The following is a 22,128-nucleotide window of genomic DNA, read 5'->3' on the forward strand; positions in this document are numbered from 1 at the left end:
CGGCTAGAGTTCGTGGCACGGTCAGTACAGCGAGCCAAGCTGAAGCAGTTCATGCAAGTGTGAGAGGAGAGCAAACTCCTAGAAAGAGAGTTAAGACAACTATCAAGCAAAAGCGTGATAGAATACAGCGCCAAAGCAGAAACAGCCTTCATAAGCAACATGTTTCAGGTAAACAGGAAAGAAAAAGGAAGACCTGTTCTCAACCTCGATGGGTGGCTGGTTTACAGGCACTTCAAGATGGAGGGAGTGTACCTCCTCCGAAAAGGCAACTTGCTGGTGAGATTGGATGTGAAGGATGCCGATCTGACAATTCCAATTGCCGAAGAACACGGCAGGTACCTCGGTTTCCTATGGAACGGCCCGATATGGCAATTCAAATGCCTTCTGTTCGGCCTCGCTACTCTGGGCCTTCACAAAGGCCATGAGACCGGTGGCGGCAGCCATGAGGGAAAGGGGCATCTGCATGATCGATAACTTAGACGATATTCTCAAGCTGGCGAGCAACAAGCAAGTTCTTACCTATCAGATGCAGTGGGCATCTCAGCTTCTCTCGTCTCTGGGTTTTTCTGATAAATCGGGAGAAATCCGAGCTAGTCCCCATACAATGCTTGGAATTCCTGGGGTTTGTAGTGGACACGAGAACGACTATGGATCTACCAGCTCCCAAGATGATAAGGGCAATAAAGAAAGAGTTGAGGGCAGCATTAGCTAAGTCGGTAATATCTCTTCAAGCACTAGCCAGGATTCCAAGCCATCGTTCCAGCCCCCTGCACCACAGAGCCCTTCAGAGACTCAAAATCTGTCATCTGCAAGAAGGTCTGGAATATCATCAGCTAGTGCCCCTAGATCAGGAAGGGAGATTAGAGCTAGAATTGTGGCTTCAGAACATGGAAGCCTGGAACGGACTTGCTGTCTTCGGAGATGTCCATTAACTCGTCCTAGAGTCTTCTGCCAGCAGAGCAGGCTGCGGAGCAAGGTGCTGCCACTTGGAGACAGGCAGCAGATGGTTGCAGGAAGAGGCAAAGCAGAGTGTTGCATTCTGCTCCGGGTGGACAACACCTCTGCGGTCAGATACATCAACCACCTGGAGGGCTCAGTCGCAAATGCTAGTGGAACTTACAAAGGACTTCTGGCCTAGCTGCCTTGATCAGGAGATCTCTGTTACAGCAGAGTATCTCCTGGGTGTGCCGAATGTAGTGGTGGACTTGAACTCTCGCTACAGACATGATTCCAGCGACTGGAAGCTACACAGGGAGGTGTTTTCGCGAATAGCAGCCTTTAGGGGTCCCCTGGACACCGACCTATTCACGTCCAGGTTGAACAAACAGTCATCAAAGTTTTTCAGCTTGAGACTGGACCCAGAAGCGCAAGGAGCAGCGGACCCTTTTCTTCATGGCTGGTCGGGCACAGTACTCTACGCCTTTCCACCCTTCATGATGTTAGCCAGGGTTTAAGCAAAGATCAGGAGAGACAAAGTAGTAGCCCCGAACTGGAAGGTTCAAGCGTGGTTTCCAGTTCTGATGCAACATTCTTCGGATTTTCCATGAGTGCTTCCTCTCAGGTAGGATCTCCTGTCAGACCCGTCAGGGAATTATCCTCTGACAAAGACGGGGCCACTTCTTCTGCTAGTGTGCAAGGTATCAGGAGCAGATGGAGCCTGCCTAGCATTTCGGGACCAGCGGCGGATTTTATCAATCAATCCTGGGCCCCCTCTATACTCAGGAGTCACGAGGCAGCATGGGGGAGATAGTGCCTATGGTACAGTCAGTGTGACCTTCATCCCATTTCAGCCCCTTTAGTGCAAGTTCTCAATTTTCTAGCATCCCTAGCCAGAGGAGGAAAGTCATTTCGAACAGTGGGGGTGTACAGGTTGGTGATCTCAACAGGGCATGATCCGTTAGGTGGGGCCCCTATAGGAGAGCACCCTGCAGTAGTGAGGCTGATGTGGGATGTTAAAGTACGCCCTCATACCCAGATATGCACAACGTTGGGACGTCGATGCTGTCTTGCGGTTGTTCACGAACTGGCCGCGTAACAGGGATGTGTCGGATCAACAGCTCGCAGGTAAGCTAGCAATGCTGGTATGTCTATTATCCTGTAGAAGAGTGTCAGATGTAAAGGCTCTTGAGGTGGACAGGAAGACCTTCTGTCCGGATGGAGTGACCTTCTCCATTGAGAAAAGAACAGTTATTTCATATCCCTATTTTCTAGAACAGCCTAAGCTGTGCATTGCCAACTGTAACAGAGTATGAGGCACAGACAGACGAAGTGAGACCAGCAGCAGTGTCAACTGCTCATCATGCGCAGGAAGCAGTTTAAAGCAGTGGCAGCAGCGACCATAGCCCGATAGGTGTGAGAAATCATGACCCTGGCAGGCATAGATGCGACGCGATTTGCGGCACATTCAGTTAGAGCCGCCACGGCTTTTGAAGCCAGAACGGGTCTTCAAGACAGCGGATTGGTCGAGCGATGCTACATTTAAGACCTTTTACTTTAAGCCGATAGTGAGTGTGGCAGTGGCAGTAGTGAATAGCTTTGAGCGAGCATAATACTTGCCTCCGGTCTTGAGATAGAATGAAGATTACCCCTGCTGTATCGCAGGGAGTCTTGATTCTATTAAAGACTGAGCGAGCATTATCCCCATCCAGCAACGCAAATGCATTGTTTGTCAGTTCTAAGATAATGGCTGTCATTTGTTATGGTACCTTGCGTCGTAGGACCATCCCTAATTCATATCTTCTCTGTCAGGTGAGGACCAAAAGACTGGATAAGAGTCTGTATACAGAGGTGGCACAGTGTTGCAGATAAAGTTGCTAGCGTTGGCCATGAGAAGACCCCTTGTCGAGAGAGTGCCGATTCAGTTTGAGACATGTTGGTTTTCTGTTTGGAGTGTGTTTTTGTGTTTCGCTGAATGTCAATTGGAAGGCATCAAAGAGGAGGAACGTACTTGGGCAGGAAGTAGCTCATGGGGCCCAGAGACAAGATATAGACATGGGACTACCAGCAACACTGAGGTTCATGGGATGCAAAGTTTTTGGTTATTTTCTGTTTTGAAGTTTTAAAACAAATGTTATTAAAGAAATGTGAAGATTTAAATCTGCTGGAAGTGTAGAAATAAATGCACTTAAGGCATAATGCTGGCCTCCGTGCCTTTAATAGAATCAAGACTCCCTGCGCTACAGCAGGGGTAATCTTCATTGTTAAAGTGAAACCTATGAAACAATGACTTTTGCAAACATCCATATGCATTCACCCAACGGTTCAAAAGTTATTAAGCAAGTGGAAAAAAGCTGTTTTTAGACCAGGCCCATTCCTTTTCCCATAGAGAAAAAGGTGCTGCCTTTGAACATATGAAGAGTGATAAACCGCTGGACTTATTTGTGGGCTTATTTGTGCCAAATAAGAAACAAGTCCAGCACAAAGAGGTGCAAATATTCCTTTTTGTGGTTTGGTGTAAATCTGTCCATTAGTTTAAAAAATAAATGTGACCTAGAAGGGGATGCCCCAGCCCATAAAGGTTCTCCCATGGTACATTGCAGCACTGAGGCTATTCAGAAATAGAAAGCTGCCATTTCTTTTGCTCGCTGTGAGCGGCTCTCATGACAATTCCATGGGGACAGAAAAAAGAAAATCCCTCAAAAAGGTATTTGTAGTAGTCAAAAGGGGGGGGGTTTGGCATCAGTGAGGGTATATTAGTTTTAGTTTGACAATTTTGTGAGGACTAGAGGCCTTTTTCAGTCAGTTGTATTTCTATCTTGCCTGATCCCGCGTGTAAATCGCAAAAGTGAAGTAGGAATTGAAGTGTGTCATAGGAAGAAATGGGGGAGGAGAGTTATACTAATAGAGGGTCAGTAGGCCCTTTGACTGTATGGGTAGTGATGGGCAGACCAAAAAAGGAACGGTGTACATATAGAAGGGGCGGATGTGGAAGACATTTCAAATGCAAGACGTTTTAGTCTTTACCGCAGTTATCAAGATGCTTTGTTTCTGCAGGTTAATGGAAGTCTGCGCAATGGTTTTCACGATTATGCTCCTGCAGAAAATTCTCAGAGGAAAAGCTTGCAGGAATATTCCGGAGGGGTCAAAACAAAAATTGAGAAAACACAGGCCAGTGGGCCACTGTTCTTTACTCCATAGGTTGGAAAGTGGCAAGTGGCCATAGCCTTCTGCTATGGCCAGCAGGAAACATTACTTTACCCAAATTGGTGCAAAGTAGAGGGGCCAAGGCCGACAGCTGTGGACATTCCCATAGCAAGTGGGAGATAATTACTTACTGCTAATAGGGATAAGGGACACAGCTGTAGGCTGTCGGTCATGGTTTATCACTGTGATTGATGCAAAGTGAAAGTGGTAGGGGCCTTGTGTGTAGCCTTTTATCATAACTGGTGGAAAGTGGACACGGCCATTGGGTCAGTGTCTTTCAACCTAATGGCTGCAAAAGGACAGGGACATGGCCGAAGGGCCTGTCCAATGGGCCATGGTTATTACTACAGGTGAGTTAGGCTATAGCATAACTAAACTCTTGAAATTCAGTCTAAACACTTTAGTTAAGACACAGTGAAACAATTCAATGAAACAAAACCCATGAAATTTGGTGAGTGTAGAAAGTAAACACAACCGTAACTCTGAGTCTCCCGTTGCTCAGCCCATTAACACGTAGATGTTATCACAAATGGAATAAACAAGATCATCAAAAATGACCTAATGAATGACATCAACAGGTTGCGGGTGTTGTCATTTCCAACACTACAAATGTTATGTATTTTGTTTGTTTTCCTAGGTGAATCGTGTTTCTGCATACATTTGTAAATTCAGGGAGTATTCTTCGAGGAGCATGTCTAGTGTTTACAGGTACATTTGAAGCAGTCCTGATAATGGGCAAAACAAAAGAAATCGCAGACGCATCCGGAAGAAATATATGATGTATTCAAAAACACTTTGAAAAAAGACAGCAACAGACAGCAGGGAATGGGTGCATTCATAGCACTAGCGCTTAACCTCATGGTGCTCAGGTTTTTGGTTGGGGTCTTTAGAGAAAATGGCAATTTTCTATGAGGTGAATGGTCATAAATAAATGTGAGCCATTTGTGGGCACACAACCTCATTCTTATGTTGCGTTGGAGGCTCTGTGAAAGGGTGTCATGGTCAACGGTCTCATACACTGCTGACTGATGCAGCATGTGAGCAGCTGGCTGGTTATTTTCTACACAGATTCTAGCAGTACTTCCCCAATGTCCAGAAGTGTGGATTCCATTTGCCTGGGTGGGCTGAAGCCTGATTGTCTATCCTGGAAATTATTGTTGTATATGTGATTTTATATTTGTAAACCAACTTTGACTATTTCTGCTTTGGTCATGATGTTTGAGAATAGTAATTCATGTCAACAATGCTCTTTTTCAGTACGGTTATGACATTCCATTTTTAGAGTTGTCCTGCCATTTAAGACAAATACTATGGATAAGTTGCTGGTGGACATGATGGGAACGTTTTGATTTAATCTCGTCACTGGGCATGGCTAACTTTAGTTTAAGGAGGTCTGCCTGCACTTTACTATTTTGGTGAGGTAGAGCTTGGTGAAAGGGCCAAAGAAGCAGGAGCTAAAGGGGGAGGGCTTAAGATTAGGGTGGGGAGTAGGTCATGCTGGGGTGTTGGGTGCCCATTCTCTGTTTGATTTTGGTCAGTAGAGTAACTTTGCTGAAAATGTTGGGGGGGACGGGACATGACAGCTGAAGAAAAGGTGCCCCAGCCAAATGAATGGGGACAAAATGGTGTGTCATGAAAGTTGGGGGGGGGGGGGTGCAAACACCCCTGTTCCCCCCCCCTAAAATTACACCCATGATTTTGGTGCATTTCTAGCTGCAGAAGCTCAATAATGTTGCCTGATATCTTTTGGTATGGGATTATAGTTGGGGAATCTGTGAAAGATGTTTCATTGAAAGTCTTTAGTAGTTGCAGTATGTTGTTGGGTTAGTCAGGTTTGTTTTTATGTGGTGGCTCTCTTTCCTGGGTTTTTTTTGTCTTTTGGTAGCTGCTTACATGAGTTCTTCAAGCCATTTTGTCTTGGTCCCAATGTGTGTTCTGCCACTGTTGCTGCAGTTTCCTACCGTCGTTTTTAAAGTCTACTCATGCTCTGTTGAATCACCCATGTGCTGTTAACTGGGGTTTTTGTTTCCTTCTTAACAAAAGAGCAATTCCAAGGAAAAGATGTGTTACAAAGGGGTCTGGTTGTGCGAGTTCCAACATGTTCCTTGAGAGGGAGAACGCTTTGACAAAACATTCTTGTATGTTTTGCCCATTAAAAGTCTTATGGATTCCATTGATTTATCATAGTTGCTCTGCTGTATAGAGAGGAGTTTTTTTATCTACCCTGTGATCAAGAAGTGGTGTGGCCACAATGTTTTGGTGGTTCAGTATGTTGACAATGCCATAGGTGAAAATCAAGTCCAGGGTGTTGTCTTCTTTGTAGGACTTTTAACTATTTGGTGGAACACTCTTGTGTTGAACATTTTGGTTAGAAAATCATGCTCTAGATTATTTGTGAGGTTTTCCATTTAACTCCAAATATATTTATTGCAGTATTATTTTCAAAGCATTAGGTTTCTGCAGGACCCAATACCATGAATGTGAAAGTGGACAGCGGTGTTATGTGGGTGGAATGCTAAACTTGGACATGCCTGACCAATTGTTAGATTGGTACATGTTGAGGTCGTCCAACTTCAAAATGTTCTTAGTTTGATGTTCCAGTCAAAATCACATGTAAACATATTGCCAAAGAACTAGGAACATTACTGTAACACGGTTTTACATAGTGCTAACTTCACTGGAATAAGGTATGCTTAGTTCATCTAATTGTCCTCAAACTTCCTTTTTATTTTCTTTTTTCCCCATCCCACAAAGTAAAATCTAGACTGGGTCCTGGGTTTTTAATTTGTCATATGAACATATGAAAGAGATGCTTGAGTTTGATCACTGACATGAGAGGCTACTAACATTTTTACTGCCTAAAAATGTGGTGAGATCAGCTGATGGCAGTAATTTAAAGAACCATTTTCCTCTAACCTCTGACTTTGTCCATGCAAGCTCACCAAGCCTGTTCACATTCGAAAACAAATAGCAAATCTGATCAACTTTGAATGCCTTCATTTTAGTAAAGGTACAATAAATTGTGTTTTCCTTATGTTTTGCAAGGACCGGCACCTCGCCAAAATTCTTTTTTAATCAGATACATCAAAATTGCAAAATTCAGTTTCTTGATTTGACATGCACCTTGTCCGTAGGTGAAACCAGTGCATGCTATGAACATTTAAATTCGAATATGCCTAACCCAAGAAATCCACCTTTTTAAGATTGAGAAAGCAGATCAAGATCTGTCGTGCGCAGTGCAGGCAAAGTTGCACAATCCTGCTTAAGAGTGTGGATTCTGTATGCCAATCCTGTATACTCTACATGTGCAGTACAGGTGAACGTCCAAATCTTGACGAATGGATAGTACCCGTATAAAACCATGGATAGTGCACACTTTAAAGGGACGGGAAATGTACTTGCAACACCCGTTTTGACTAATTAACACTGCTGATAAAAGCTCCCTACTTCAGTCTGTCTTTTGAAGTGGTTGTGAAGTGTAAAGTAAGGTTTCATTTGTAATGTTATGGACATTGCTTACATTGGTTGTAGTAGTATGAACATTGCCATTTACAGTATTTGTTGACCTTTTCATAGGTACAAAGTACTAACCTTTATTTCCTTTGTAAAAATGCATATATGCGCACAGCGTACATCTAATTATATATACTGTAACGTAACATGATAGATGGGTAAGTCTGGAGAACAGTTGTTTGTTATAGGCATGCTTCTTTTTAAAATTGGCTTCAATGCGGTAACCTGTAGATTTGTCCTGACTGCTGTCTTTGTTTTTAGGTGTATGAGAAGCTGGAAAGGCTACACAGCCTGCTCCAATGCATTCCTGGAGGGAAAGATGTTGGTGCATCACTGAATTCAACCAGTATTTCCTCCAAGGAATTGCCTTCAACAATGGGAAAAGCAGCAGATAATTTCAAGGACATGATTCTAACACCAGAGGAAAATACTTGCAACTACAGCCCCATGTGGCTAAGTGGTGTCCCGTCCAGTAGCCAACCCATTGCTCGGCCTTCTGACATGCCCTTGAGCAGGACTACATTAAGCAGTGGCTCATGTTGCCAGATGGCCATTGATGCCAGACAATTGAAGTGTAGTTATCCACCAGATGTACATGCAGGGCGCGGCAGAAGATTTCATATTGGTCTGGATGTATGCATCAATAGATTTCCTGAAATGGCTCTTGGTGGGGAGGCCTTTAGGACGTTACCAAATGGCATGAACCAGCCTGTGGAAAGTGACGAGAGCCTGTCTGATACTTGCATCTCCCTCAGCTCACCTTATCAGCAGCGTGCTTCTCCGCTCACTCCTGACAGCGGTCAAGGCCGGAGCTTGTCACCCGCTGGTTGTGAGGGGCTGGCGCTGAGTCAGCCCAGCGGAGGCACACACAACTGCCAGTATATTGCAAAGAACCATCTACTAGCACCAGGAGGATACTGCCGGCAGGCAGATAAGCAGGAAGCATCTTCGTGTCTGTACAAGACAGGAGCATTGGACTCAAGGGCGTCAAACTTGCTGCTGCCAGGAGCTTCTCATAGTAAGATTTGCATAGCCCTTTTTTTCTTAACAAAAACTAGCTATGTGTGTGCCAATGCTGTCTGAGAAATATACATTTATGATACCTACAAATATGTGCAATAATCTCTTTAGCATGCAAGATGCCTTCACAACTATTGTCACCAGATGGAACAGGGTATTTAGGAATCGCATATCACCACGAGCGACCCCAGAATAGAGGGGTGAAAAAAGAGCGAATAGTAATCCTGGTAGGAAAGGTGACTCTACAGAAGTTTTCTGACACGTTTTGCACCCAAAAACCCTAAATCCAAAGGCATGGAATTCTACAAGTTTTATTGATTTCTAGGCACGTGCCTACACAGCATGCCTATATGCCTAAACTAACTGACTTACCTGATTTCACAGATGACACATTTTCTCATCTCCAGCAAACGTTGGGTGAAGCTTTTTGTACTTCTATGTGCAGGCCCCTCTCCCCCACTTATGGTTGTTGTCCCTGGGAAGGAGGCAAGAGAACCGCTTGTTGCAGTGCAGCACTGAATTCCAAAGAAAATGTTGTTGCATGTGCAATGGTGTACACAGCATGTGCGTCTCCTCCCCTGCACATGCTCACAAGAATCAACTTTCAATCGTTAATCTCCATGTGAGCTAAGTGGTTGTACCTCTTAGTTCGTAAAATTGTCTGGGTGTCGTGGAGTTTGTGCCTTGCCTACTTATGTCAAAGCAAACTGATCCAGGCATTGCAAGTCGTGTGACCAAACCTTTTCTGTGGTATACCTGCATGTGTTTTGCTTAGTGCCTGGGGGTGGGCCATTTTTGGAAGTTCTTTTTTTCAGAGACCGTCTCACGTGGGCTTAAAATTCCACAGATCAGATACTCTGTCCAGCATGAGATGAGTAAAGTTGTACTTTTTCAGGCACCTCTTCAGGTTGACACGTTCCCTACATGCAGCTCGGTTGGTTACTAAGTGATCCTTTAAGTGCTGAAGTGCGGTTGTTGCTGGGGTTTTCTCGAAGTGCCCTCTAGGCCTAACACGATTCTCGGGACTGAAGAGAGAAGGTCTTACACTGGCACTCATCCTGAAGGTTGGCCTTTGTATTCTTTATAGTGGCTGCAATGTCCAGGACCAGTCTCTTGGCAGGTTAAGGTTCAGTCAGTACAACTGGTCCACTGCAGGCCTCAAACCACTCAATATTCTTCAGTGGGCCTATCGGACCCCAGGGCTGAGGAATCGCTTCGAAAACGGGCCCCTCTGAGGGAGTACACAACAGAGCAGTCTGCCATCCAAGGAAAAGAAAATGTGCCACATCATCCCTCTCACAAGGAAGGAACACACCACAGCAAACACTAAAAATTCAATTTTCAAAAAGGGCATAGACCCCCAAACAAAAATAAGCCTACAGACACTTAAAAGCTTTGATTTTCTTGGACAAGTCCCCCAGCCTGGTTGCCACCCAGGTCCAAGTGACCACCAGTGTTTTTGCTAAGCTAGACCCCAGGGACTGCTAAATGCTCCAGAGGGATGCTGTAGTCGGGGGTGAGTCATATCCCTGCTACAAGCGCTTCTCAAGACAAATCAGCCTCCGATGAGCAATCATTTTAGGGACGACGTGAAGGAGGTGTTGTCACCTTCACCAGGAGTGCCACCTCCTACACCTCAAGCCATGCCTCCTTTGCTGCAAGCATGTGGGGAATCCCATTCTAAAAGTGGCAGGAGCTTCAGGTCGACCAACCTCTCCAAAAACAAAAGACCAAGAACTGACCTATATGAAGGCGATGAGGATGTTCCATCAGAGCCTTTCATAGAAGGAATTTCTGTGATGAATTTCTTGGAGCTGGAGGTCCCAGTCACCCCTCCAGAGGGAACCAGTGGTATTGGGTTGACAGAAGTTCTGTTGGCAAGAAAGGACAAGTTAGGAATACTTCAGCCAGATGGCCTCCAAGAATCCAAGGATGTTCAAGTCCTTTCAGTTGGTTGCTGCAACCAATCAGCCACTGCTTTCTAAACTCCATCTAATTCCAGAAAGGATTTGTTCGTCTATGAATCCTTTGCCTCATTTTGCAATAGTATACGCAGCATTGGCCTAGGTTAGGCCCCTTAATGGACATTTGGATAAGCGCCCTTAGAAAGTGTATGGCAACCGTTCCCTTAATCTGCAGCAATCTAACTCTGATGAGAATCTGGAGGCCTTTAACATTAAGCTGTGGATGGAGATGGGGACGTTGCAGAAGGCCTTCCAGCAGACAATGAAGACCAGATTATGATGGGCCTTGATGAAGGTAGGTAGGTAGCCTGTGCCATGCTACAGGCAGTGGTAGGTCATTTGGATATGCTAACACTCTGAATAGGCTTAGCAGTTCTTAAAACTTTTGGGGATTCTAGTGTCCCTTTTTGTGGCCACTTGTTATGAAGTGGCCTTCCCATAGATACCGGGAGCCGCCAAAAGGAAATCTTCTTAGTTACAGCATAGTATATAGAATCCTGCAGGTTACAAGACTCCAGTACATTGGGGAACATCCAACGGCCACCCTCTCTCTCTCAGGCAACCATTCAGCAGGCAACACTCACACCACATTTGCACCCGGGGAAGGGTGCTCAGCCAATCAGATCACTGGAACAGCGGGCGAGAATACACATTCTCCTCCCATTGTTTCCAGCCGCTTGCGGCCCTTCCCCGATTGGTGTCATTTAAAAAAAAAAAAAAAGGAATATCGAAAAGGGACTTCGTCCCTTTTCCCTATGGCGGTGGCCATCTGTTTTTCCTCCCCCCATCCATGAGATTGGCTGTTCAAGCGACGCCCAACTCCTGAGGAAAGAAAATAAGCCATACGCACCCCAGATAAACCCTGGGGTGCGAATGGCTTTCACCCCCACTGTGGGGAGCAGACATGGCTGGTAATGGCCCCCAGCTCTTGTCGAGGCCCCACAACTTAGGCCTGGGCTGGCGGCTTTTACCGGCCATGTCTGCCCCCCACCTCCTCCATAGTGTGGGTGAGAGCCATATTCTACTCTCAGAACACTCATGACATCACATCCATACAGAGCAGATGGTAGGAAGAAAGTACATCACAACACCTCTCCGTTTTGTTTTTTTCCCCCCCTGTGAAGACATGAAAGCAGACACAGGCAACAGATTCAAAGTTCAAACATAATTGTTTTATTGACTTAAATGTCAGGATGGTTGAAGGCTTAACTTGCCCTATACTAAGGTGGGATTTCCCTACCTAAAGAAACTAAGGAAAGTCGTAGTCAGAAAGTCTGTGTTCCAAACCTATACTTGTCCTCACAACTAAAGCTAAATAATGTCTAGGGATGTAGGCAATACAATAAATGGTGTTCTAAATAAAGTTCTGAGCTGCTTCCAGCTAGTGGCGTAATTTTCAGCTCCCCTTTCCCAAGTTCAACATAGTTCCACAAAGCCTCGGTGTTCCCTTGCCCACGTTAAAGACAGTTACCTTGTACTGGTTTTCAATCTTTCAATGTTCAAAAACAGTTATAAATCAACTTTACACGCCTTCTGGTTTCTTAATAGTTAAATCGGATTGCTTTCTCTTGTTTCATTTCAGCAACCTCTTTGACTTTCACAATTGGGGTTTCTCCGGTCTGGGTGCAGTTGTCGGGCCACACAGTCCACCCATTATAGGTTGTGCAACCAGGAACCCTGGGCTCTCTATCCCACGCAGGTTCTTCTGTATCTATACATGTGAGATGGTTCACAGTCTCCTGGCTTCTCCTTATCAGCCTCTTGGCTTTGCCACAATGTGTTTTCACATCCAATTCACTTTGTGGTGGTTTTGTTCCTTCGCCCCCATGCTTTCAGGCTCCCTTGCAATCTTTCATACTTGCCCCCTTCTGTGTTTTATACAACTCGTGCTTACTTTTCAAAAAGGCAGTATATGAATTTCACAGACACTTGTCATAGTTTTGCCAAATGCTTTCATTCAGTTCAGTATTCAATATCTGTGATATGTTACTTTGCCACTTGCACGTTATATTTTCCTTATTTGTCTCTTAACCCATTGTTTTGGGTTTATTTTAACTTGCACATACTTTTTAGGAGCGCCTCGTTCAAGTGATCTTCCTTCTCCACTCACTGGTCCCTGGCGTCTCCTCCGGGCAGCTGCTCTTTCTGTTTCAGCTCTGCCGACACGTGTTTCCTTGACCGCAAGCCTTGCTCGCATTTCACTCTCTCGTGCGGCAGCTCTGCTTTCTCTCTGCCGCCGCTGTCGGGCACCTTGCTTCTTTCTTCTGCTTCAGCAGCTCCAGCTGCGAACCTCCAACCAGTGAGGCTCCCACACCTGTGGCCTTCTCGCAGCAAGCCTGGCCCTTGGCTCCACAGCTTCCTGGGGTCATATGCCGGTGTTCTGGCTCTCTTGCAGGACCCACCTCGGCTGCCTCCTCGTATACAGGGGTCTCCACCCTTTTTATACACCTGCAACCCCTTGACAGGTTGCAGATGTGAGTCTCAAATTATAATTGCCTGGCTGCGATTAGTGGAACACTTGGGACATGCCTTTAAAACACTCTGCAGGCCTCTTCCCCATATCAGTATTGGAGTGGTGAAATGTTTTGAATGTGTTCACTACTCCTAATCGCCTTTTCCTCGTCCCAGTACTATAGTGGGTTGAATGTGGGGAAATAAGGGGAGATGTTTTGCAGCAGCCCATAAAGGTTGGGGAAGGTTAGTTGTCAATATGGACAGGGGGATACCATGTCTTGCTTGTGGATAGCTTCTCCCCAATCCCTAAGGACCCTCCAACCACGTGATCCTCCCTCGCTTCTCCACCCCCAGAGTCGGGATCCAAAAGCAAGGGCCTTTCCCTGGCCACCTTAGGAGAGGATCCAAGGGTAGTAGATGTAAGGATACCCTCTGGTTTCTCACACCCCGCTTTAGTTTTGGTGGCTAGATACCACTCCTGAAGTCACCCTGCCATTGATGCCATTTCACTCTTTGAGGGTGTATGGTCTAGGTCGCCTATAAGGCTTCTAGACCAGGGTAGCTTTCTAAGTGCCCTGCCTGTTCCCTATGGTGATTATATCGCCCATTGCTTTTGGAGAGTAGGCCAGTGGCAATTGTACTTTAGTTTTGACTTCACCAGGTGTGCAAGCCATTTTACCACATTGGTAGCCCAATGTACCTTTTTGGTACCCATGTATTTTTGAAGTCCTGCCCTTCTCCATTTTGTATTTTAGTAACTCCTTTCTTCTAGGGAAACACAATGCAGTCTTTAAATGGTCATTTCGCGTTGGTGTGCTCTTTATGAGCCCACGTTGCAGCCGCCACATTGGATTTTACTGGTTTAGACCAGTGTATGTCCCTGGGCTGTTCCTCTCACATCCTGTGGGGGTGGCCTAGGCTGTGTGGCAGAAATATGGGGCAACCAGATCCCTTTTCTCTATAGTCCCATCTTGTGATTGATGGGCTGGCTTTGGCCATCCCCAAAAAAAACAGTACTTAAGAACTCTCGGCTTTCTCTTGTTGCTGGATTTTCTGAAGGTTTTCTTGCCTGTGGATGATTTCCGGGTTACAATCTTCATCGAAAAATCTTTCATTGAAAGATGTGTCAATGAAAAATGTTAATTGAAAGATTTTTTTCATCAAAACATTTCTTTCAATGCATATTTTTTTTCTCGAATGTATGTATGTAAATTTGGGTCGATTAAAGGGTTGAATTCGGTAAACAGGGGTTTGAGGGGGATCCCCAATAAAAAAAAAGTGTGAATGTTTGGAGGGTGTTTAAAAGGGCAAATAAATGTGTTATACAGGTTTTCGATGAAAAGTGGTATTAAACTACATTATTTCAAAAAAGGTTGCAGGCGCTCCTCTCCAGAAAGAACATAGCATGATAACCTGTTCTGAGATGAGTTTGCAGCACACGCTTTTTGCTCACTGTACCTTTCAAACTACATTGGATGAAAAGAAATGTGTTCAAACAAATTTGATGAAACATTTCTTCAATGAAAAAATTAGATGGAAAGACATGTAACCATGATTTCCCACTGCTTCCTGCTGTTGCTGCATTTTTAGGCCCTCATTGGGTCGTACTGGCTGGATGCAGTTGTCTGAGCACATCTCTGTTGGGGTTGGGTCTTGCACACTGGTACCATCTTCAGGCTGTTTTACTGCTGCTTCTCCGTTTACTGGTAGGGTATCCTGCCTTGTTGTTGGTCACTGTTGTCCCCTGGAAGGGTAGGGTATCACTGCCTCTCCTCATCTGCTCCTTGGGTTGTCCTGCATTACTTTCAGAGTGGGGACAGTCTTCTGGGCCTTCCTCCTTTGTCCTACCGAGCTGTCTGAACTTGTTTGCAGGGTTCCCTAGTCTTCATCACCAGTATTTTCACTGCTGGCTTGACGGGTTTTGTGGTGGAAGGCTATTCTTCATTTTATTATCTGGGTCTTCCAGATCCTTTAAAGCAAGTTTTTTCACCTCTTTGGAGCTAGCCATATTTCTGAAGATCAGTGCCATAAGTACTTAATTCTTGGATCTGGGCTGGGTGATTGTTTGCTATACTCAGTGGTCAGGGGTCTAGACTTTTCGGAAGCCGAGCTTTATCTCATTAACTGTTGGTTAACATTGGGGGGTCTACCTGCTGTGCTGCAACTGCTTCTGATTCTTAAACCAACCCCTAGATCTTATCATTGGGGTCTCCTCTGGTCCACCTTGGGATTGTTTCCAATTAAATCTGCACCTCTGGGTTAGAACTAAGACTGAATTTAATTATCCCCATACATGTTGATGGCTTTCTTACTGTGTCCTGTTTCTTCCTGTGGAACATTCTATTCACCCAGGAACTCTACTAAAGTGACATTTGGAGTTCTTACCTGCCCCTGGATATTGTTTTATAAACTTGGTTAGGGTTCAGGAAGTTCTTAGCCAAGAACCAGATTTTTAGCACCTACCATTTGATTTTTTTAATGCATTTTAATGTTATGCTCTCCAGTCCGCTAAATTTGAATCCTTACCTCCCCCCCCCCCCGAATCTTTTTTATTGGGTTTTATGCATACAGTTTAGACAGTCCGACTTAACAGCGCATTACTTGGAGCTTATTTGGGAACTATGAATAAGAGAGGAAAGGAAAGATAGAACAACATAAAACAAAGACTTAATAATTCAAATAACAGAGTCTTTGGGGGAGGTGGCAGAGCAAAGCAGGCATGCCAAATCTGATGGCTGTGATTTTTTCGGCCGCTACTATTTCCCAGCACTTAGACCACCACATTTGTGTGGCTGGGCCTTTAGGGTTTTTCCAGAGTCTAGCGATGGAAATCTTTGTGGCAGTTAGGAGTTGGGAGCATAAGTCTGCCATGCAGCCTGTTAGTGGGAATTGGCCCTCACCGGTGGCCCCAAGGAGGACAATTCCCGGGTCCCATGATATTGTGAGTCCAGTTATTAGTTTGATTTGTTAGAGGACCTTTTCCCGTAATTGAGTGGCCTTCGGGCAAGTCCAAAGTAGGTGAAACAGTGAGCCTGTGTCCTGGCATCCTCTCCAACATTGTGGGGGGATGGCCGGGTTGTATTTGTTCATGATTTCTGGGGTGTGCTACCACCTATAGCACACTTTGAATGCGCCTTCTTTATTTGTTATGCATTTTGAGCTTCTACTCGCGCGGGTCCAGATGTGGTTCCATTCTTCCTGTTCAATGGTTTTGCCAACGTCTTTCTCCCATTTTAACAAGTAGGGCTTTTTTTAGCCGGGTCCGATCTAATAGTTTGTATAGCGTCGATAGTTTCCCTTTGGGTGGGTTTGCGGTCAGTGTTCTTTCAAGGGCTGTTAGGTCTCTGCTTCCATGCTTCTTGACGGGTGCGCTAGACAGCCAGTGCCTGAGTTGAGTATATCTGAACCTTTCCAACTCTGGCACCTGAAATTTGGTTTTACAGGCCTCGAAGTTCAAGGGATTGCCAGGGGTATGGCGCCAGGAGAGAAGTCTGGGTTGCCCCAGATTGGTGCGAGTGGGCCCATTGAGCTCATGCATTTCCATAGGCGAGCTGCCTTCTTCCAGCTTGCCACTGTATTCTTAGTCGCTGACAGTGGGCCTGGGTCCCGGTTGTTTTTGAGCTTTCATGTGAGGTAGTGTCTCGATCGGGGAGGTGCACAAGTCTTCTTCCAGTTTCAGCCATTTGGGCCGATTAGTAGTTTTTCAGGCAAAGGCTTGGGAAAGCTGAGCTGCGAGGCAATACCTGGTTACGTCCGGGTCCCCCAGACCACCCACCGCAGGGTTGCGGAGCATGATACGCCTTGGGATTTGCGCCTTCTTACCTTCCCAGACATATTTTAGGATGTCCCCTTGCTTTCTTTCGGAAGGTTATTGCAAGGGTTAGTCACAAGTGCAGTATTCTCGGGGTTAGATTCATCTTCAGTGCCATGATTCGACCAAACCACGAGATTTCCTGCGTTTCCCAGCGTCTTGGATCTCCTCTTAACACTTTGATCAACGGTGCAAAGTTTGCTTTATACAGTTTTTCGGTGGAGATTGTGATCCCAACCCCGAAGTAACTTATCTGGGATTTGGCTCATGGGATTGGATATACGGCCTGAAGTTCCTCCTTGAGACTTTCCGGAACATTAATGCCCATTGCTGTGGATTTCGTAACATTTACTGTGAACCTGGAGGCTTTTCTGAACTCTTCCAGCGCTCGCCATAGGGCCTCCATGGATTCCTCTGCATGGGTTAATGTTAGGAGCACGTCGTCCGCGTATAAGGCCAATTTTGTATGATTCTCCCTTGAATTCCAGGCCGTGGATTGCCGGATTGCAGCAAGTCCTGCTGGTGAACGGCTCCATGGAGAGCGCGAATATGAGGGGGGAGAAGGGACACCCTTGTCTGGTGCCTCTGGTGATATTGATTTTATGTGATCTGGCCCCATTCAGCCTCTGGCAGGTGGGTGGATGCTGGTAATTTGCTAGTGCCCATTTCACGAAGTTCGGACCGAATCCATAGTAGAGTAGGGTTTCTTTTATATAGCCCCAGTCCACCATATCAAACGCTTTGTGTGCGTCCAGTGAGAGAATTACCAGCCCTGATCCCGACCTGTTTGCAGATTCGATGATATTTATGGTTCTTTGGATGTTGTCCTGAGTATTTCGGCCCGGAATGAAACCAGTCTGGTCCGGGTGGATGATGCCTGCAGGATAGGGGCTAGTCTATTCGCCAGGATTTTTGCAAACAGTTTTGCATCGTTATTTAGTAGCGTAATAGATCTGTACGATGTGCATTGCGTAGGGTCTTTCCCGGCTTCGGGATGAGGACCGTTGTTGATTCCTCCATAGAGGCAGTGGTGGAGCCCGTTACTAGAAACGAGTTGAATAGGCTCGCTAATTGTGCGCCAGGATGTAGGCAAACTTCTTATAAAATTGAGTTGAAAACCCATCTGGGCCATGGGTTGTGTTTTTCAAGGAGCGGAACATATCCCCTACTTCCTCCACCGTGATCGAGCACTCCAGCGCTTCCAGCAATGAGTGAGGAGGCGGCCTTGGGACTGGGGCCAGGTATTTGGGTAGGGCTGTAACGTCTGTTCGGGGTTCCCTCCTTGTCAGCCAGGCTTTGGATATTGTTCCTTGACTGCAACTTCTCCAGCTTGTGCGCTAGGAGGCGGTTTGCTTTGTTGTTGTTGAGGTAATATAATTGTTTGGTGTAGGTCAGGGCTCTGGCTACCTGGTCTGCTTGGTGCATCTCCAGTGCCGCTTTCGCTCTTTTAAGTTGTCGACCTATGGATTTAGTGAAGCGTTTTTTGACATTGGTCTCCAATTCCACCACCTTTTTCTCCAGCCAGTTTTGGTGCAGCTGATTTAGTCGGTGGAACCTTGCCGTAGCCTCCATCGCTACCCCTCTAATGACCGGCTTCATTGCATCCCAGACTGTTGCTACAGGGGTGTCTTGCGTTGAGTTCTCGTTAAAGTCGTTTGTGAGCGCCTCGACTGTCAGCGCTGGCTGCTTTATCTGACAGGATCTGGTCTTGGAATTTCCATAGTCTTTGAGAGGGCTTCAGGAGTCCCTGCGCTTGAATGCTTAGAGTGACAGGCACGTGGTCTGGAATGGTGATGTGCCCTATTTGGATGTCTTCCACACAAGGGCAGAGGGAGCTTGCGGCTAGTAGCAGGTCGATCCTCGAGTATCCTTTGTGGACGTGGGAGAAGAAAGTGTAGTCCCTCTCACCCTGGTTGCGTAATCTCCACGTGTCAATGGTTTCCGTTTCCCTCAGGAATTCAGCCATAGCCAGGGCTTTAGTAAAGTCATCCCTTGATGGGGGGAGTGTTTTGTCCAGGTTTGGGTCTGGGGAAAGGTTGAAGCCGCCCCCAATCAGTAAGTGGCCTTTGGCAAATGCTGCTATGGTTGGTAGCAATTTGTGGAGGAACTGTCCTTGTTGTTTGTTGGGAGTATATATTGCCAGTATGGTGATGGGCAGTTCTACTAGAAGGCCCCTTAGGAGGAGGAATCGCCCTTCTGGGTCCCTCTTTGTTGTGATCTGTGTTAGGGGCAAGTTACCGCTAAGTAAGATGGCCACTCCTTTCTTCTTTTGGTTTGCAGAGGCAAAGTAACGTTTCGGGTAATGACGGAACTGTATTCATTTTTCATCATCTTCTATGAGATGAGTCTCTTGGAAGCAGGCAATGTCGGGGTCGAGTTGAGCAAGTCTGTGTTCCACTAGTTTTTGCTTCCTTGGGGCATTCAGGCCTTGCACGTTCCAGGTTGCTATAGTGATTATTTTATCTTGAGACCCCATTGAGAGAAACTATGGTGCCCTGCTCTGGTGTCTCCCGTCGAGGTGTTTCCATCTCGTCTTGTCTGCTTTTCTTTTGTAGTGTCTCCTCCCCTTCATGCCCTCTTCCCCCCCACCCCACCCCCAGCGAATAACAGGACTCCCGGACCAGCCTTCTGCCAACGGGGCAGACGGCTGGACCAACGCCCCAACTTTGATGGAGGCAGCAGTGCCTCTTGAAGTTCCAGTGAAACAGGATCAGGTTACATCTCAAGCTATCTCCGACTCCAGGACCATGGGGGTGCTGACTGGATCGGGGTTCCCCGGGACTCGTCGGGTGCAGCGCCAGTCGCTGGGCCGGCCAGTTGGGAGGACTGAAGAGGCTTCTGAGTTCTTATCACCGCCGTGCTTGTGTTGATGCCACCCAATTTGTGTAGGGTTCCGGGTAGCTGTGGGCCGCAGGCTTTGATAGAGCTTGCTATGTTTGCGGATGGTATGCCCACTCAGCTGCTGTTCTTGTTCTTGGTCGGAGGACCTCTGAGTCTGCGACGTCTGTCGACCCGGGTCCAATGGTAAGGTGGCTCCTGCCTCCCCTCCGCCCTGCCGTGTGTGGGTTTATCGGGTTCGCCTGGCACATCTTCTGGGTTCATAAAGCCCTCTGCTTCTTTGGGGGAGAAGATATGATGGATGTTGCCTTCCCGAGGGAAGGAAAGCACTATGGGGAAACCCCAACGGTATGTAATCTTCCTTTCATTGAGCCATTCTGTCAATGGTTTCAAGGCTTTTCTTTTGGCTAGGGTGGCCTTGGCCAAGTCTTGATATAGGGATATTGCCGCATCTCGAAAGTGAATACGGGACGAACCTCTGGCTTCCCGCATGATCTCTTCTTTGATTTTGTAGAAGTGAACACTTACTAAGACATCAGGGGTGGGAGCCAGTGCTTAGCTTTGCTCTAGTTCGGTGCACTCTATCGAGTTCAAGCGGTGCTCCGTCTGGGAGGGTAAGGATGAAGCGCAGGAGATCATTCACGTAGGCCCCGAATTCCTCGTCTGGGATGGTTGTGGGAATTCCTCGTAGGCGAATGTTGTTGCGTCTGAATCTATTTTCAGCATCTTCCTGCTTGATCTCCAAGGCTTCACATCTGGCCTCTATCTAGCGCCACTAGTCTGTCTGCCCCCTCCCAAATTCCGAAGTTTTGGTCGAATAGTGTGGTTTCTATTTCCTCCGTTCTGGTTTCGATTTCCCCCACGCGCTTGTCTAAGGTTGATACCTTGCTTTTTAGTTCCTCGGTCTCTTTTTGGTATTCCTTGGTTATGGCCGCCAGGAGGTCTCCTTTCGTGATCGCCTGCGTTGGTTGGTCGGGGCTGGGTTCTGCGCTCAGTCCCGGACTTGTATCTTCGTTGCGCTCCCCTCTCTTTGCTTTTTGCCCCCATCATAGCTGTCAGCAGAGTGGTGATGTCTGTTTGCTTTGTGGGCTTGAGGTTTCTGGACATCCTGTCTGATTAGTTTTGGCAGCGTCCCCAAGACAGGCACACAGTGCTAGTGTCCAGAGCTGTTCTGGTGGGGAGGTCCTTTGGCTTTTCGTTGTGGTGGGCTGCCCGCCCTGAGACTTAAATTGCTTGGGCGGAAGGTGCGTCTGCTTTTATTCCTGACGCGCTCTGCGGGAGTGCTGTGATGTAGGGGTGCCCAGGTCCTAGTGATAGGCTGTGGTTACAGGATCGTCCAGGTGGGTGCAGAGACCCCTGGCTCCCAGTCGACTTTCAGGCTGTATTAGGGGGTTCAGCACGAAGTGGGTAATCGGCCCCTCACTGAGGGGGCTTGCCAAGCGGGCCAACTGTCGCCTCCTTTGGAACACTCTCCGGGTCACAGGGGGGGTGCAAGGGTGAGCTGTTGGCCTTGATTTGTGTGGTATCCTTGTATGAATGTTGTGACTGCCTGAGTGTATGCAGGGGCCTCATAGAATGGTGAGTTGGAGCTTGGAGTGTGGGAGGGCTGGGAGTTCCACAGAGTGTCGGTTGGGACTTCGAGTATGGCAGGGAACCAGGACAGATGCTTGTTACCTTCTCTCCTATGGCTATGTAACTAAGCACAATAAAGCACCTTTCTGTTTGTACTTACCTGAGTCAGCCTGGTTCCTGCTCCATGTCATCCCTGGCTCAGATACTACAATTTGGTTCTGGGGATAGGGTGCGGAAACTGAAGCTCCCAGAGCTGACTGTGGCCGGAGGGTGGGGGGGACAGGACTCAGTCCCAGGCACATGAAGGCCAATAGTTGGGGGTGTAGCGTGTGCCGCCCTACCTGGAGCAGATTCTGCTGGCGTGGGTGGCTGCTAGGGCCCTACACGAAGGTGTAGTGGGCCAAGCTGCAGGACTCCGTTGTCACGCTTTCGGTCCTGCTCCTCATCGCCTGCCTGCCAGGGATTTCAGCTGAAGGGAGGGGAGAGTAGGTCCAGTCGGCTGTGAAGGGGAGAGACGAGGTGATGCTGGATACCTTTCCGTGGCACACTCAAGCCGCAGTTCGGCAGAGCGTCTCGGGGCTGCTGGGTGGAGTGTGCAGCCCTCCCTCCTCGTACTGTGGAAGACTGGTCCGCTGTGGTGGTGGGTCGCCCGCCCTGAGTCTTAGCTTGCCTGGGCGGGTCAGTAGTGGGTGGGGGGGCCCAACCGCTAATGTGCTGAGTGGGCCCGGACTTGCTGCTGTCGCTGGTGTGGCTTATGTGGGTGGGGAGGGCAGATCGGGGGCCCTCCTGGCAGCTCCCCTCAGCGTACTATAT

General features: G+C 47.2%; 1 protein-coding gene across 3 annotated transcripts in view; it reads left to right on the forward strand.

Moving 5' to 3' along the window:
• IRAK1 (interleukin 1 receptor associated kinase 1) overlaps window positions 1–22,128 on the forward strand; it is a 956,043-nt gene that overhangs the window by 823,849 nt on the left and 110,066 nt on the right. For all 3 annotated transcript variants that reach the window (XM_069645435.1, XM_069645436.1, XM_069645437.1), the window contains exon 12: window positions 7,918–8,674. In XM_069645435.1, coding sequence (XP_069501536.1) covers window positions 7,918–8,674 — 757 coding nt within the window. The remainder of the gene's footprint in view (window positions 1–7,917; window positions 8,675–22,128) is intronic.

This window comes from Ambystoma mexicanum, chromosome 2p (genome assembly GCF_040938575.1).
Source record: "Ambystoma mexicanum isolate Mex_15411 chromosome 2p, UKY_AmexF1_1, whole genome shotgun sequence".
NCBI lineage: Eukaryota > Metazoa > Chordata > Amphibia > Caudata > Ambystomatidae > Ambystoma > Ambystoma mexicanum.